The sequence below is a fragment of the Protopterus annectens genome, chromosome 1.part0, assembly GCF_019279795.1.
Source record: "Protopterus annectens isolate FY-2018-M chromosome 1.part0, PAN1.0, whole genome shotgun sequence".
Classification (NCBI taxonomy): domain Eukaryota; kingdom Metazoa; phylum Chordata; order Ceratodontiformes; family Protopteridae; genus Protopterus; species Protopterus annectens.
Window position 1 is genome coordinate 1,632,695,354 of NC_056725.1, and position 14,802 is coordinate 1,632,710,155.

Genomic DNA, 14,802 nt, shown 5'->3' on the forward strand with positions numbered 1-14,802 from the left:
GCATTAAGCTTAAGGCCATGGTTTCGACACCAGTCATTGGTCTCAGTGAGGCCTTTCTGTAGGATGTCTGCATGACTTGAGGAGTTAATCATGGCTCCCAGCTTGCAGTCGTCTGCAAATTTGGTCAGCCAGAGTCCCTCCATGTTGGATATCATTCTCTTACATTTGTAAGACAAGCATGTAAATCATATTAATATTCACAAATGGCATATGATTATTTACAAAATTCCAGATAGCTGGACTGGCAACCTCACACAAGTAACAGCTTCAAGGAAGGAATTTGTATCAAATCCCTTGAAGGCACCAGAAGAGGCAACAGCCCTAGTGGAATGAGCTCTAACAGAAGTAGACAGAGATTTTCCATGAAAAGAATAGCAAAAGGAAATGGCCTTAAATAACCAGGAAGAGATGGTTTGCTTAGAAACAGCCAAATCCAATGCCCTAGGATGAAAGGGAACAAAAAGTTGATCAGATTTACGAATGGCCTTTGTTGTATCCAAATAGTACCTGAACTGTCTATTCAAATCCAATGTGTGCAGGACCCTCTCACTGGCAGACTGAGAAAGGAATAGTAGAAAAGGAAGGTAGTTGTACTGACTTTTCAAGGATAACTCATTTACTGCCTTTGGCATGAAAGAAGAATTAGTATGAAGGGACACCATGTCCCTGTGGGGGAAAAAAAGGAGGAATGGCAATAAGGGCCTGGAGCTCAGACTCCCTCCCAATCAGAAGTAAGAGACAGCAACAAAACAGCCTTCCAGGTACAAAGTTACAAAGAAGCAGCATCTGCAGGCTCAAAAGGAGCCTGAGTCAATTTTTCCAAAACAAAATTAAGGTCCCAAGGAAGAGGAATAGGTTTCCTTGGAGGCCTAATATGCAGGACCCCTTTAAGAAATGATTTGACTTCAAAATGAGAAGTCAAAGGAGGATTCAAGGGCAGATGAGCAGAAATGGCTGACAAATGGGCCTTTACAGAAGAATAGGCCTGGCCATAGTAGAGCAGCTCACACAAATAAGAGAGTACCAGAGGGACCCCCACTGAAAAAGGGTGCTGGCTACGAGCATAGCACCAGACAGAAAATCTTTTCCATTTGGATATATAAGATTTTTGGGTAGAGGGTTTCCTTGCCTCCTGTAAAACCCTGAGCACTTCCTCAGAAAAGAGGTGCCTGAAAGGGATCAAAACCTTGTTACTCCCAGTTTCAATTGAAGAGTGGACAAATGAGGATGGATGAGAGACCCCTTGTCCTGTGTAAAGAGATCCAAATGGTGAGGTAGGTTATGGTGGCAGCCCCTGACGAGATGCATTAAGAGGAGGATTCAGTGCTGTCTTTGCCAAATGGGAGTCACTAGCAAGATTTTTGATGAGATCAGCTGAATCTTCTGCAGGACTCTTGGAAGGAGAGGACGATGGGGGAAGCATAAAGTAAATCCTCTTCTAAGGAAAAGAAAAGGTGTCCGTCTTCCACGCCATACAGCATAGCACTCTGGAACAAAAGAGAGGAAGCTGCCTGTTCAGAGGGGAGGCAAAAAGATCTACCTGAGGGATACCCCTCTGATGGAAAATGTCCAGAAACATGTTTCTCTGAAACATCCGTTCATGAGCCTGTGTTTTGGACCTGCTCTGAGAGTCTGCCTCTAGATTTTGCTCTGTAGGGCTTTATACTGGCTGAAGAACTAAATGATAACCGAGAGCCACCACCCAAGCCTGAAGAGCCATCCTGCATAGGAGGTAAGATTTCTTGCCTACCTGCTTGTTGACATACCAAATCACCGTTGTTTTATCTGTGTACACATTCAGGGGGCCTAGAGAGAACATGAAGGGTCAGAATCAGAGCTGTCATCTCTTTGATGTTGATATGGTCTGACTGCTGATGGGGACCTGAACTTTCACGTGACCAAAAGAAGTTTGAGGCGTCTGTGAGCAGTTCTTGAGAAGGGACTGGAGGCTGAAAGGGCTGGCCTAGGTTGAGAGCAGACTGTTGCATCCACCACTCTAATTCCTTTTTTAAACAGGGAAGAGGAGATGCACCTAAATCCAGAGGGTGACAGTGCTGCAACCAAACTGACATGTGGTACCATTACAGCTTCTGCATATGCAGTCTGGCAAGAGGAAGCATTGTAATAGAAGAGGCCGTGAATACCAGGGCCCGAAGAAACTCCCTGGCTGGCATGGCAGTCCGAGGAAGAAGAGAAACTGAAAGACTGATGTTGATGACAAAACTTTTGGAGGTGAAAGAGAGGCCAAGATTGGCACTGTCTGAATCCTGCATCCCAGATCACATGATATTGAGAGGGAGTCAGGAAGGGCTTTTGGAATTTGATAGTATACCCCAAACTTTGAAGAAAAAAGATGGTCAACTTCAGATCCTGTACAGGTGACTGGGAGAAGATAACAATACAAAGCACATTGGTGTTGCCCAGATAAAATCACCAACCTTTATTAAAAATAGTAAAAAGCTTCACTGACTAAGCGCTTTCACCCTGATAGGGCATCTTCAGAGGACTGGGAGAAGATGCCTGAAGCAACAGGTCATCTAGATAAGGAAAAATCTGAATGCCTTGAAGCCTGCAGAAAGCAATCACAGGAGCTAGGCATTTTGTGAATACATTTGGGGAAGTAGAGCAGCCAAAGTGCAAAGCAGAGAACTGAAAATAAAAGGAAGACAGAGAGAAACATAAAAACTTCCTGAAAAGAGGATGAATAGCGATTATGAAGGTAAGCATCTTTCAGATCCACGGACACTAGAAAAGCCTGAGGTAACAAAAGAAGAAGCAGGATTTGAAGAGTATGCATACAAAAAGAAGGGACCTTGTGTTGAGCCAGGAGAGATCCAGAATAGGTCTCCAAGTGCCCTTTTTTTGAGGCACTACAAACATCATGAAATGAAAACCCTTTCCCACTTGTGAAGTGGGGACAGATTGAATGGTTCCTTGGTTCACCAGGGACCCTAGAACCTTTGATCAGTGAGAAATTTGCTGTAGAAGAGGCTGAGGAATCCCTGAAAAAGGAGGGACAGACTTCTGTACCATGAAGTAACCCTGACAGATGATAGAAAGAACCCAATAGTCTGAAGTGATGAGATGTCAAATTGGAAGACAAAGGGAAAGGCTAAGGAAAAGGAACCTGGTCTGAAAGAAAGGCACGGGGGGGGGTCAAATTGTAAAAGAGAAGCAGGCTTATCAGATAAAAGAGGCTTCTGGGCCACAGAAATCTGAGAAGCCTTAGCAGAGGGGGCTTATCTCCCACTCTTCCAGCCCTTGGAGGCCTTAAGGGGTTGCCTGCAAACAAAAGCAGATTTAGAAGGATAATTCCTCCAGAACTTAAGGATAGGAGAGGCAAAAATATGTTTAAGGTCCAGCAAGGCTTTGTTTTTCTCTGGTAGAGAGTTAAACATGTCAGCAGCAGTCCCATAATGATGTTTTATTATTCAAAGGAGCTTCCAACAACTTGACCCTATTGTCCTCAAGCAGAGAGTGAAGATGAAGCCAACAATAATGCCTCATGATAGACCCAAAAAATGCAGTCCTAGAAGAGGCGTCAGCAGCTTCATAGCTACAGTTAATAGAGTGGCAAGCCACTTAAGAAGCCGACGTAAAAAAAATAAGGCAGAGGATTTGCCTTCATAATCAAGAAGGTCAGAAATAACCTGACAAGCCTAAACAATCTAGGCTAGAGCATACCTGGTCATGTGGGTCTGGTAATTAACAGCCCTAAAGGCCAAAGAAGAAGCAGTGTAAACTTTCTTACCAATCCTCTCCATTGCCCTACTGTCCTTATCATAAGGCAAAAGGTTGGAAAAGGGTAAAGGCTTAGAATGTTTGTCAGAATAGAGGGACACCATGGCAGGATCAGCCAAAGGACATTTGAATAAAAACAGTCAGTCCTCAGAAATCTTATAGAATCTATCAGGTTTCTTAGGAGCAGGAGGCTGAGAATCAGGAGACTTGGAAGCAGTAATGAAAGTATTAACAAGTTAGCCAACACAAGAGAAACTGGCGATGGTTTAGGAATATCCACCTGAAGCAACTCTTAATATCTTCTCTGAATGTCAGACAATTAAAAGGAATTCCACTTAAAGTATTCCATCATCCTAGCAGTTGTGTCCCTAAAGGACAATTCCTCAAAAGGAGACTCAGGGATAACAGACAACTCTTCATCAGAACCATAAGCCAAAGGTGAAGGCATCTGTGAAGAATAGGACAAAGATCCCTCATCAGTCACTGACTCCTCAGCCGAGGAATCCAGCTTCCTAAGCTGTTTAGAAGGGGTAGATGTCCAAGGAGAAGCAGGAACTGAAACCGCTTGAGGAAGCTTTAGGGCCATCAAGGCAGAAAATAAGCCCTGAGTAAACTCCTGCCATTCCCTTTGAGGATCCTTAGGATGGACAGAAACATGCTTCAATTTTTTCTTTCCTAGGAAGTAACATCAACCCTAACAAATACCAGTGGTTCCCTCCCATGGCGAGATTTGATAAGAGAACTCTGAATCTCCTCTCTGACCAGTATCTGTGGAATCCCTCTAGAACCTTCTGAGATAATCAATAGTGGTTTCTCATCGACGTCCAGAGCAGATGCCTGCAAAGCCTCAGAGGACGTGGAGAAGGATGGATCCATGGTAGCCACTGACAGGATTGCGGCAGGAGAATCCAACATAGATGCCGAATGACCTACAGAGCTATTACCTGCTTCTAGAGGGACGTCCAGTGGATGCTGGACTAGAGGAACGTTCATTGGAGGCTGGACTAGAGGGATGTCCATTGGAGGCTGGACAGCTAAAGAATCTGGCTGAGACTTCTTGGCCTTCTTCTTACCCTAGTGGGAGTATCTTGGGGTTAAAGGATTCTGCCATGTTACTCTGAGCGAACTGTTTAAGCAACTGGTTTTCATAATAAATGGCCAGGGAAGACAAATGGCTTAAGAGTATCTCCGACACAAATGCCTTACAAATACTATAAGAGATAAGGTTGTGGGAAACACCCAAACATAAAAGGCACAGCTCATGACAATCCTTATGGGTAATCTGCCTTCCACACTGACATTTTCCCTTCTTGGATGACTTGAACTCCAGGTAGCAAAATAAAGTACAAGACTAAGAAAGTAAAAAAAAAAAACACGAGCATTTGTCTGGTGTTAAGTATTCAGTACAGCAACAAGGCATTCAGACCAACTTGTGTTCAAACTGGTGGCAAAGAAATTCTGGTTAGTTGCGCCTGTATATCCCTTTTATGCTCTGTGCGGGGATCATAAATGTGACATACCATGCATACAAGATCATTAGGCTTTTATATACTGCCTTGAGTGTAGGGCTGCCCTGAGCAGGAGATCCCTTCTGTTTTGGATACTGCAACAATGGTATAGAAGGACATCCCCATTTCAGGGTTTGTTCAGCAGTCCTGAATCCCCCTCCTGACTTCATCTCTCCTTTGCTGAAATGTTCAGGTATAGAATTTTCCTCCACCTGGCAATATGCAAAGCTGTCATGTTGAAAAGATAGGTATGATGAGTAGTAGTTTGAGATTATCCCTTAATTTTTGTTATCTTCCAGTAATTCATCTTAGCAAACTAACATGGAGCACAGAATCTTACACAACCTGCAGAGAGGTGATCCTCGACTCAGACTGGCACTGTGACATAGTGTTGTGACTCTCACAACAGCTCACATTTTAGGTGAAGTTACTGTGCTGGTAGTCTCTTTAAGCTGTAAGATAAAGGAGATTTTGCAGTGAATACTTTTTATATCCAGTGGTAAGGAAGATTCCTAAATGATTTCCTGCCATTCCTTCTGATTCTGTGTCCAATTATGGAGCTCAGAGAAGAGAAGACCAAAACTAATTCATGTTATTTCATAATGGCTAAGAAAAATGTAGTTTTAAACTCTCAGGATTTTGACAGTGCAGAGATTGCTTCAGTTCTAACCAAGAGGGAGATTCTCCATACATGTGGGGATAACAAGCTGCACTTACTGCTTGGATCATGTAATTGAGTTGAATGTTCCTGCAAGGGTGGCAGAGGTGCTTGAAACTACCAGGAAGCCTTCCATCAAACAGATCTCCTCTGAAAGTGGAAGAGGTTCTCAATTTCAGTAGAGCGGTACCCTCTATGTCCGCAGACAGTAAGCTTAAAGGCCATCCTGACATCTGTCAGATGCTTAACATGTTTTTGGGGCTTTGTTATTCTTTTGTTGCGATACACATTTCTGCCAGGTTTGACCTTGTGGGGAGCAGTGTTATAGCCACTGGTATAGCAGCTCCTGGAAGGATTGCTAAACTTCTACCAAACTTTGAAGGACCCACACCTTATGTGAGATTTGGGCTTCATGATTGGTAAGATTGGCTTATGTCCCCCCAGATCTGCTGATGTAGCAACCAAGGTGTTACTTTGGAAAAAAGCTTACTCTGGTAACCATCACCTCTCAATGCAGAATGTCAGAACTACAACTACAGTTACGAACCCTAACTGGTCATTTACTAAGAACTGGAGTTGCTACAGGGTAATTCATATTTCCTCCTAAAAGTAGTTTCTGAGCTATTCTTGAACTAGTCCTTTTATCTCACAGTTTTCTTTGCTGAGTTAAAAATCAGAAAAGAGAGAGAGGTCTTCAAATCCTGGATATGCATCGTTTGTTCTGGGAGTTTGCGAAATCCAAACATCTATTTATCTGCTTTGCTTTGGAGAGGGAAACATTTGCAGTCATCAAGCAAATCCTTTCTAGTGAGATGTCAGCCTCATTATATTTTCCCATTAGATAACATCTTTTGCTGTTAGTATGCCATTGTTTGGAGAATTTTGTGATTAAAGGCCACTCCATTTAGAGGAGTGACAGTTTCCTTTTCTTGCTTAAAGAATATTCCTGGTGTAGACATGTTTGTCATGGCAGCTTGTTTCTCATTTTTCAGTCAGATGTTATAGTCATTATTGTGTTAACATTGAATGCAAGAGTAGGGCTTTCTTATTTCTGGAATCAGCCCTCTGGTTTTTATCTCTGGCATGTCCTCCAATGCCTTCCACCCTTCGGGATTTACTGATTGTGATTTTTGCCCCATTGTTGACAGCCCCACCATCCCCAAAAGGGCTCCTGATGTCCTGTTGTTAGATATATCAGCATGTGTTCTTATTGCATTAGTTTATCTAGGAGTAGATTTTCTTTCATGAGTCTCTTAATACCCCCTCCCCCGTCATCCTCCTTTGTGTAGATGACTCCTCAATCCAGTTTCTGCTGTCAAGAGTTTTCCTTAAATCAGGCAGTTTATGTTTTTGTATATTACATGTTAACAGTGTAACTGGCAAATCTTCACTGTTTCTTGATTACAAGAGGTGTGCTTGTACAGTGGTTGGGAGCAAACTAGCACATTCGGGAGCCTGGATATGCTTATATTGTTGTCATGTAATGTTATGGTTTGCCCCAGCACTGGACACCCAGTGGGTGTTTGCTGGGAGGATTAGACCTATGAGGTGTTAAGCTGTTTTGTGTTGTACAGGGTTTGAGTCACACTGTTTATATTTGCCTTCTGTGTAATCTTGAGCAAGCCACTTAACCAGACAGTGCTTTGGGGCAGTTGGGAAATTGGGCTAGCTCCTTAATGGTATCCTAGACCACTTGCTTAGTAACTACCTACCCCCAGCCCCAACCAATTGTGGGCTTTTTAGAAGAAGAATGCTGAACTGATTGGTAATGAGGATGACTCCAGAAATCGACCCACTACGGAAGCTACTTTTGCAGGTCAGCTGATGTGCTCAGACCCTGTTTGTTATTTTGTGGTGTCTAGTCTCAACTGAATGTGAAGCATTACCTACAAAATACTGGTGTGTGAGTGTGGCATATTGGGGGGTGGGTTCTTTACTGTTTGAGTGTGCCATAGTTTGGATGAGACATTAAACCAACCCTTTTGCTGGGGTGGGCCTGTTGGGTGTATGGGTGGAATTACAATCACTAAAGATATTATTTGCAAAAAAAAACAGGATTTCCTTTAGTGTTTCAGCCACCGATTCCTTCCCATAAAGCTGGTGCATTCAGTTCCCTGGCTTTGTGTATGGATACGGCTGAGTTGCTTTACTTTCAGACATGAGCACTATCTACCAAGTGTTTTATGAAGCAGGATGTAAAGTGGATTATTAACCCCCTACAGGAAAAGCTCTTTCTTGCTTTTGCCAATTCTAATATAGATAGTGTTCTGTTTTGCACAGGTATCACCATATAGAACCAACAAAACAGCAGAAAGTTCCACAGCCAAGGTACTGAAGGACAAAACAAATGCCTAAGAACCAAAGAAACTCATCCAGTTGCCTTCACAAGAAAATGTGTCTTATTACAAAAATAGTTGTGTTTTTGCCCCACAGTAACAAATGGACTTTATTAAAAGTATTAAAACAACATTTCAACCTCACTTTAAAAACTAAGACTTAATCATGTTATCAGCAATAGCCAATCAAAATCAGCAAATAAAATTAGCATGCACAAAAGTTCAAGTAATAAAACATTTTAATGATGGTGTGTACCATTGTATACACGTGCACCTATGTATAGTTAATATTCCAAATATTTTAGTTTCAAGACTGGCAGTCTGGAAACAGTATTGTTGATTCCTGGAAACTTTGTGGTGTTAAGTCTGAGCTGCCATTAACAGTTTTTCTCTCTCAAGTTTGCATTTCCAGGGAGATCCCATTTCAGAGATATTCATTTTTTTCTGCTAACAATGTTTCCATATTCCCAGTCTTGAAACTAAAATTTTTGCAGTATTATTTATAGATAGGTGTATGTGCATGGTAATTGTACTTTAATTGGCTGTGGGACAAAAGTGCACACTTAGTTTTGGAATAAAACACATCTTGTGAAGACAAGTGAATGAGTTATTTTGGTTCTTAGATACTTATATAGAAGCAAGGAATTTCTAACGTGGGTCTTTCTTGATGTTTCATACTAAGTGGTACAATTTTAAGGTTTAAAATGTTGGACATTTGTTTTCATTGTTGTGTCATGTTGGTTACAAATGCATTTTCGTATGGTATCCCTTTGTAAGATTGCAGTCTACTTTGATGTCCTGTCAACTGCTACAGAGTTTTTCTGTTACTTCTTGTTTGCCTTTTTCTAGATTTTTGTTTTCCTTATTTTGTAGTTCTTCAGCCACAAGTTCAAAACTTGGTGACTACTCCACATGTACAGCCAGTAACAATACAGCATCAGGTCCAAACTATACCAGCTCACAGAGTCCTAACTCAGACTTGTCCTAGTGCTATCCAGACCATAACAGCTGCAAACAATGGCACAATACAGACATTGACACCAGCTTCCACAACAGTGCAAACAGTCACTTCTCAAGTCCATCAGGTACCGGTATGTATCTAAATGTTTAAGTATTTATTGTCTAACTTTATAGTGACAAATCTCAAAAATGTTCTAAAGTGAAAGTGACTTGCTCAATCCAGTAAATCTGAGCAAATATCAGTTAGCAGGAAGGATTGTAAAGTTAATGTAATGGCCTTCACTTTAGCTAATGTGTTGAAGCAGAAATTTTAAGTTAAACTAATGAAAAGGGGCTCACAGTAGAAAGAAAGAAAACTGCATTTGATGCTAGTGGTAGACTTGCTAGAAAGCATCCTTCTTGTGGGATCTGTTGTAAAGAACTAAACAGGGATTCATAGGTTCATAGGTTAGTACAAGGCTAACTGCCCAAAAGGAAGACTGAATGCTGTGGATATAAATGAGCAATAACTGATGGTGTTAGTAAAAAGTGTGTGTCTGTCTGTGTGTCTGTCTGTCTGTGTGTCTGTCTGTCTGTGTGTGTGTCTGTCTGTGTGTGTGTCTGTCTGTGTGTGTGTCTGTCTGTGTGTGTGTCTGTCTGTGTGTGTGTCTGTGTGGGTGTGTGTCTGTGTGGGTGTGTGTGTGTGTTTGACTGTGTGGATGGACGAGGAGGTAGGAACATGTGAGTTTTCCAAATGTTAAAGGGCTAAGAAACATGGAATTAAAGTTGGCGATATTAAGCCAGTTGTGGCAGAGGCAGAATTAGACCTGATGGTGCTGCGGTAGCGTTGTCGCCTCACAGTAAGACGCTGACCGGTTTGACTCTCAGCTAGAGCGTCTTCTGCGTGGAGATATGCGTGAATGGGTGTACCTTCGTTGAAGGTTGTGCGTTAGGGCTGGCAACTCAGCACGTAAAAATCAACTGCCAGTCATTAGCGGACCGGAGTTCCGCTGTGGCGACCCCTAACCGGGAAAAGCCGAAAGACACAACAACAACAGCCGTACTTAGACACATGGAATATGAACGACCAAATAAATGAAACATTGTGGAGTGTTTTTTATTGTGATGTTAACTTTATTGTGCAGAAATCTAGAAATTCAGAAAAGAACAGCAGCTAATTTGATATGTGCTGTAACTAATAAAATATGTTCCGTTAGAACAAGTATTTGCCCTACAGATGGATTAGAAACTAAATTTGTAGCTAGGCTATTGAGCCTGAAGTTTTACTACTGACTGTATCGCATGTTAAGTTGGCATTCCCAGTGTCAGAGTAACAACTGGAGGAATGTTCAGATATAGAGGCAAAGGTCAACTGTCTCATCCTAGGGGAGAGAAGGTGTGGGACAAATCTGAGGAGCACTGTAGGTGTTGCAGTTCAGGAGGCTGTACTTCTACACTCCCCTGCATATGCTGGTTTGCCTTTTGCAGTGTCTCAGACTAGCAAATATGGAAGTGTGCTTGCTTTAACAGTTTGCTTGAGTAAATTGCTTGTAATGGTGTCCATGCATACCCTGCTCTGGCTTGCCTGCCAGGGCTTTTTCCCCTGGCCTTGCTAACCTGGGAGTGGCACCAGAACTCCAGAGGGTTAAAGAGGAGTGAACCAATGGCCTCTCCCATACCAAGCAAAAGAAATTAAACTTCAAAGTCAAAGAAGTTCCTGTTATTCAGGAAATAGCACTACAAGATCACTCTGTTGCAAAGTCTGTCATAAGTAGTCCAATGCTGTAAATGACATACATTGATTAACAGCTGTAACCCAGTGCCAGTAGAATCGCCTCTTAATCACTTTTAACATTTTGAAGCAATTATTAAATATGTTAATATATGGGCTAGTTTGCTTGCACAGATGGAACTTTCCTTTTGTGACATAGGTGACTTGGCTTTTGGGGGATTGACTGGCAATGGGTAGCTCTCCTCTTTTCAGGGATGAGTGTAGATTTTTCTTGCCTGGCAAGTCATTGAATAGAGGCCTGGGTATTTGGAACAGGCATCTAGTAGTGGAAAGATAACTGCTGTTTAACCATCACATCTGAATGTGTACTTTGTAACCTGTGTGCATCATCTTCAGTGAATATCATTGCATAGCAGAGAAGGGAAGGTTCTGTGATGTATGTTAATGGAGCTCTGAGTGCATGTCAGATGACTTGTACTTGATTAGCTGCCAGGGCAATAGAGGACCAGCTAGAGAGGGACAGAGGACTGAGCAGCAGATGCTGGTTCTCCCATTCCGGTGGAAGGTGCAGATAGAGTCCTGCTGCAAGAGCTCCACTTGTGGAATGGCTACATATTGTAGATCCTTTATCTTGGGACTTTGGTATTGTGAGCTTGTGAAGGAGTGCAGTGTACTCTCTAGGGAATTCAGTGGTTTGCATATGTAAGCACTTACATTGGGTCCGACATTTTAGGCATTGCATCATACTTTATTCCTGGCAGAGGGAGGTGTTAGAAACATAGAAAAAAAAATCCCCTAACTCCTGCTTGGTGATGGCTCTAGTCCCTGGCTCTTGCATCTTTTTGTTGGGTTCTTAGGATGCTGAAGACCAGGTGGAATGAATGACCCAGTTGGAGATGTGGGCTTGATGTAACCCGAAGTAATGCCCTTAGTTTCAGAATGTTGTCATATCAGGACATCTGTATTTTATAATGGGTCTTTTAGTTGACATTGAACTCATCCCCTTCAGGGGTGCCCCATTCTGGTGGAAAGCCAGTCAATCTTTGGGGTTTGTCTAACAAATATATGGATGGTTGTCATGATATGGTTGAGTCATCAGTCACTGGGCAGAAAAGTAGAAGTGGAAAAAAAGCAAGTATGAACTTGTGAAGTAATACAAAACAGAGTAATAAAACAAAATCAGGAGTGCTGTGCTATACTTGTTTCTACCTTTTGTCTTGCATAATAGCTCCTGCTTAGCTGTATTTTCACAGCATATTAATGAAAGATAAACCGCAGATCCATTTATCCTTTTTTTAAAAAAGTATGCTTTTTACCCCATACCAGCTGAACATCAAGCTTCCCCCAATTAAACGTCAGCACATTTGTTACCCTGTACTGAGTATCCACAACATGGAGTGAGAGCCATCTCCAGAGACCATTAATCAGGCACCATGAGGGTGTTTTATGCCACTCTCTGTGCTCTGTCATTTACTTGATCTGGACTAAGATGGGTTCCCTTTTCCCCCAAGTCTGGCTTAGCCTAGATTACCCCACTAGACTGTGGCCCTTTGGCATCCATAGTGGCATATCCCCAGGCCAGGACGTGTATGGTGCCTTCTCCCATCAGCAGCTTCCATCATTCTGTGTGTAGACTTGAGAGGAGTTACTTCCATTGGTGACATAAGCACTCATTTCACCACAAGGCCCCATTGTGCCCTCCCCTGCATGTTCATATTGCCACCCACACTTTTTTGAGGGCTGTCATTATTGATGAGAAGAGGCAAGTCTGCATCCCTGGTTGGTCTCTGATCAGATGCAGCAAGCTACTACTTGCTTGTTTTGATGACAGCAGGTGAACAAATCTGCCAGTTCCTCCCTCCAGAATGGGCAAACTGGCATTTTGTCACTCGCCCCCACCCCCTGTTGGCTTTTTCACCACACAAGCCACTAGTCTAACTCTGGTCATCTAGTCTGGGTACTCCCCTTGTATTTCCTCATATTCTTGACTTTGAGCTAGTTTGAAAGTGGCTCTCAGAAGTCCTGTGTCATGCATATACAACTTCCCTGTTTTCTCCCACTCTTCCCTCAGATCATCTACACCTTACTCTCATCTCTTACAATATGTATATTTTCTTACATCCTGCGCTCTGACTTCCACTATGTACAACTTCAATCCCTTTACATTTCCCTGAATTAATAGTATAACAGTAATGTTCCACCACATACTTGCATTGACTCACTATGCAAACTTTGTATTTTGAATGTATGCCGGATTATATCGTATCTGTTGAAACTTCTCATGTAAGAATGCACTCCTGAAGTGTAGACTCTTTAGCAATGAACTAGGTGACTATTAAATAATTTTATGTATTCTTTGTTAAGGCTTGAATGTTTTCACTTGTATGTAGTATTGTAAACTCTGCCATGAAGTGAAAATATGACCTGCTTGTAATTTTGTGCTATGAAGTGAACTATTCGACATCTGTGTAATCTTGAGTTGTATGCTCATGGGTCATGACTGAAAAGGATTCAAGGACCAGTCCACCTACCAAGTTAGAAATCACGAATAAAAAATAAGTTTTGACGTGATCCTGTGGGGCTTTTTATTGAAATGGAGCTGGATGCTTGCAGTATCAGTTCTATGTTCATCATACTGATCACTGCTGCAGTCCTTCCAAGGATATAATAACCGACCAACTTTCAAAACTTCAGGGCACCTTCCACTTGCCCAAACTGTCTGCTTGAGCTGAGGTGATGTAAAGACTTGTTTGGGTGTCAAGCTCTCCAGAGCTTACTGCCACCGAAGAGTACACCCCTCTGCGGCTATTGAGGATTGACGGTCAGCTTGCGCTGTTCCTTTCTGGGCAGCTAAGTTCCCTTTAGGGGCAAAAAAACTTCCATTTATTTTTTTGTTTATTATTATTAAGGAAACATTTCAGGAAAGTTATCTTAAAGTTAGTAGTTTGTGTTTTAACAGTTTGTCATGAGATTGTTGCACTTTTAAATGGTTGTGCTTATTTTTTTTGTCATTTTAAAAGTTGTTTAAAGTAACTGAAAACCATTTTTTGTGGGGGGAATTGTGCTATTTTACTTTGTGGGATGGCAAAGTGTTTGAAATTGCTTTTTACTGTATTTGTCTGTGAAAAAAGTGACTTTTAAAGACTTTTTAGTTTTTACTGGCATTTGCTGCTTGTTTTCCCTGGGAAAGAGGCACCATTTTTGGCTTGACCATGGACCAGTCTGTCATTCCCACAATCGTTCCTTCTCCCATCCAGTGAAAGAAAAAGTTAAGCAAGCAGCCTTTGCTGTCTCAGAAGACTAGCAATTTGCTTCATCCACAGGTAGCCGAGTCTGCTGTGGGCATTAGTTGTACGTCAGACCACTCATCTTTTCTCTGGATCCTCTGCGGCTGTTGAGATCCCCTCAGTAGGTAAGGGAGAGCCATAATTATTGGTCCTGGGAGAGGTAAAAGGGAAGGTATCCCTCTTTTGTCAGAATGTTGTACCTATAACTTCGGAAGCTACTGCTGCCATTAATAACACTGTTGGTCCCATTTTCCAGTCAAAAAGAAAGAGAAATCTTAGCATGTATCTAGTCTTCCTCAAATTTCTTTAGACAGTAGTAGTTTACCGGGTGTGGCTCATGGTTTATTTCAGGGTAGTTATCCTTTTTATACAGTAGTTTCTGGTTAAAAAAAGAGAGAGATACCTCCTTTCATGAAGAGATTCAAGATTCTGATCTTGGACAGAAGGATGAAGAGACAGATACAGGTTTTTTCCATCTAGCAGCTGTAGCTGTAGTTAATCCCAGTGCTGCTTTTAATTTCAATCCTACTCTTTCTGATAAAGATGGGAAGATTATTGATAAGTAAGTAAGTATGTATGTATTTATTTATTTATTTATTTT

General features: G+C 41.9%; 1 protein-coding gene across 1 annotated transcript in view; it reads left to right on the plus strand.

Moving 5' to 3' along the window:
- The window catches only part of SREBF2 (sterol regulatory element binding transcription factor 2), an 895,155-nt gene that overhangs the window by 121,995 nt on the left and 758,358 nt on the right, over nt 1–14,802 (plus strand). Inside the window, exon 3 of the mRNA XM_044068232.1 lies at nt 9,117–9,334. Coding sequence (XP_043924167.1) covers nt 9,117–9,334 — 218 coding nt within the window. The remainder of the gene's footprint in view (nt 1–9,116; nt 9,335–14,802) is intronic.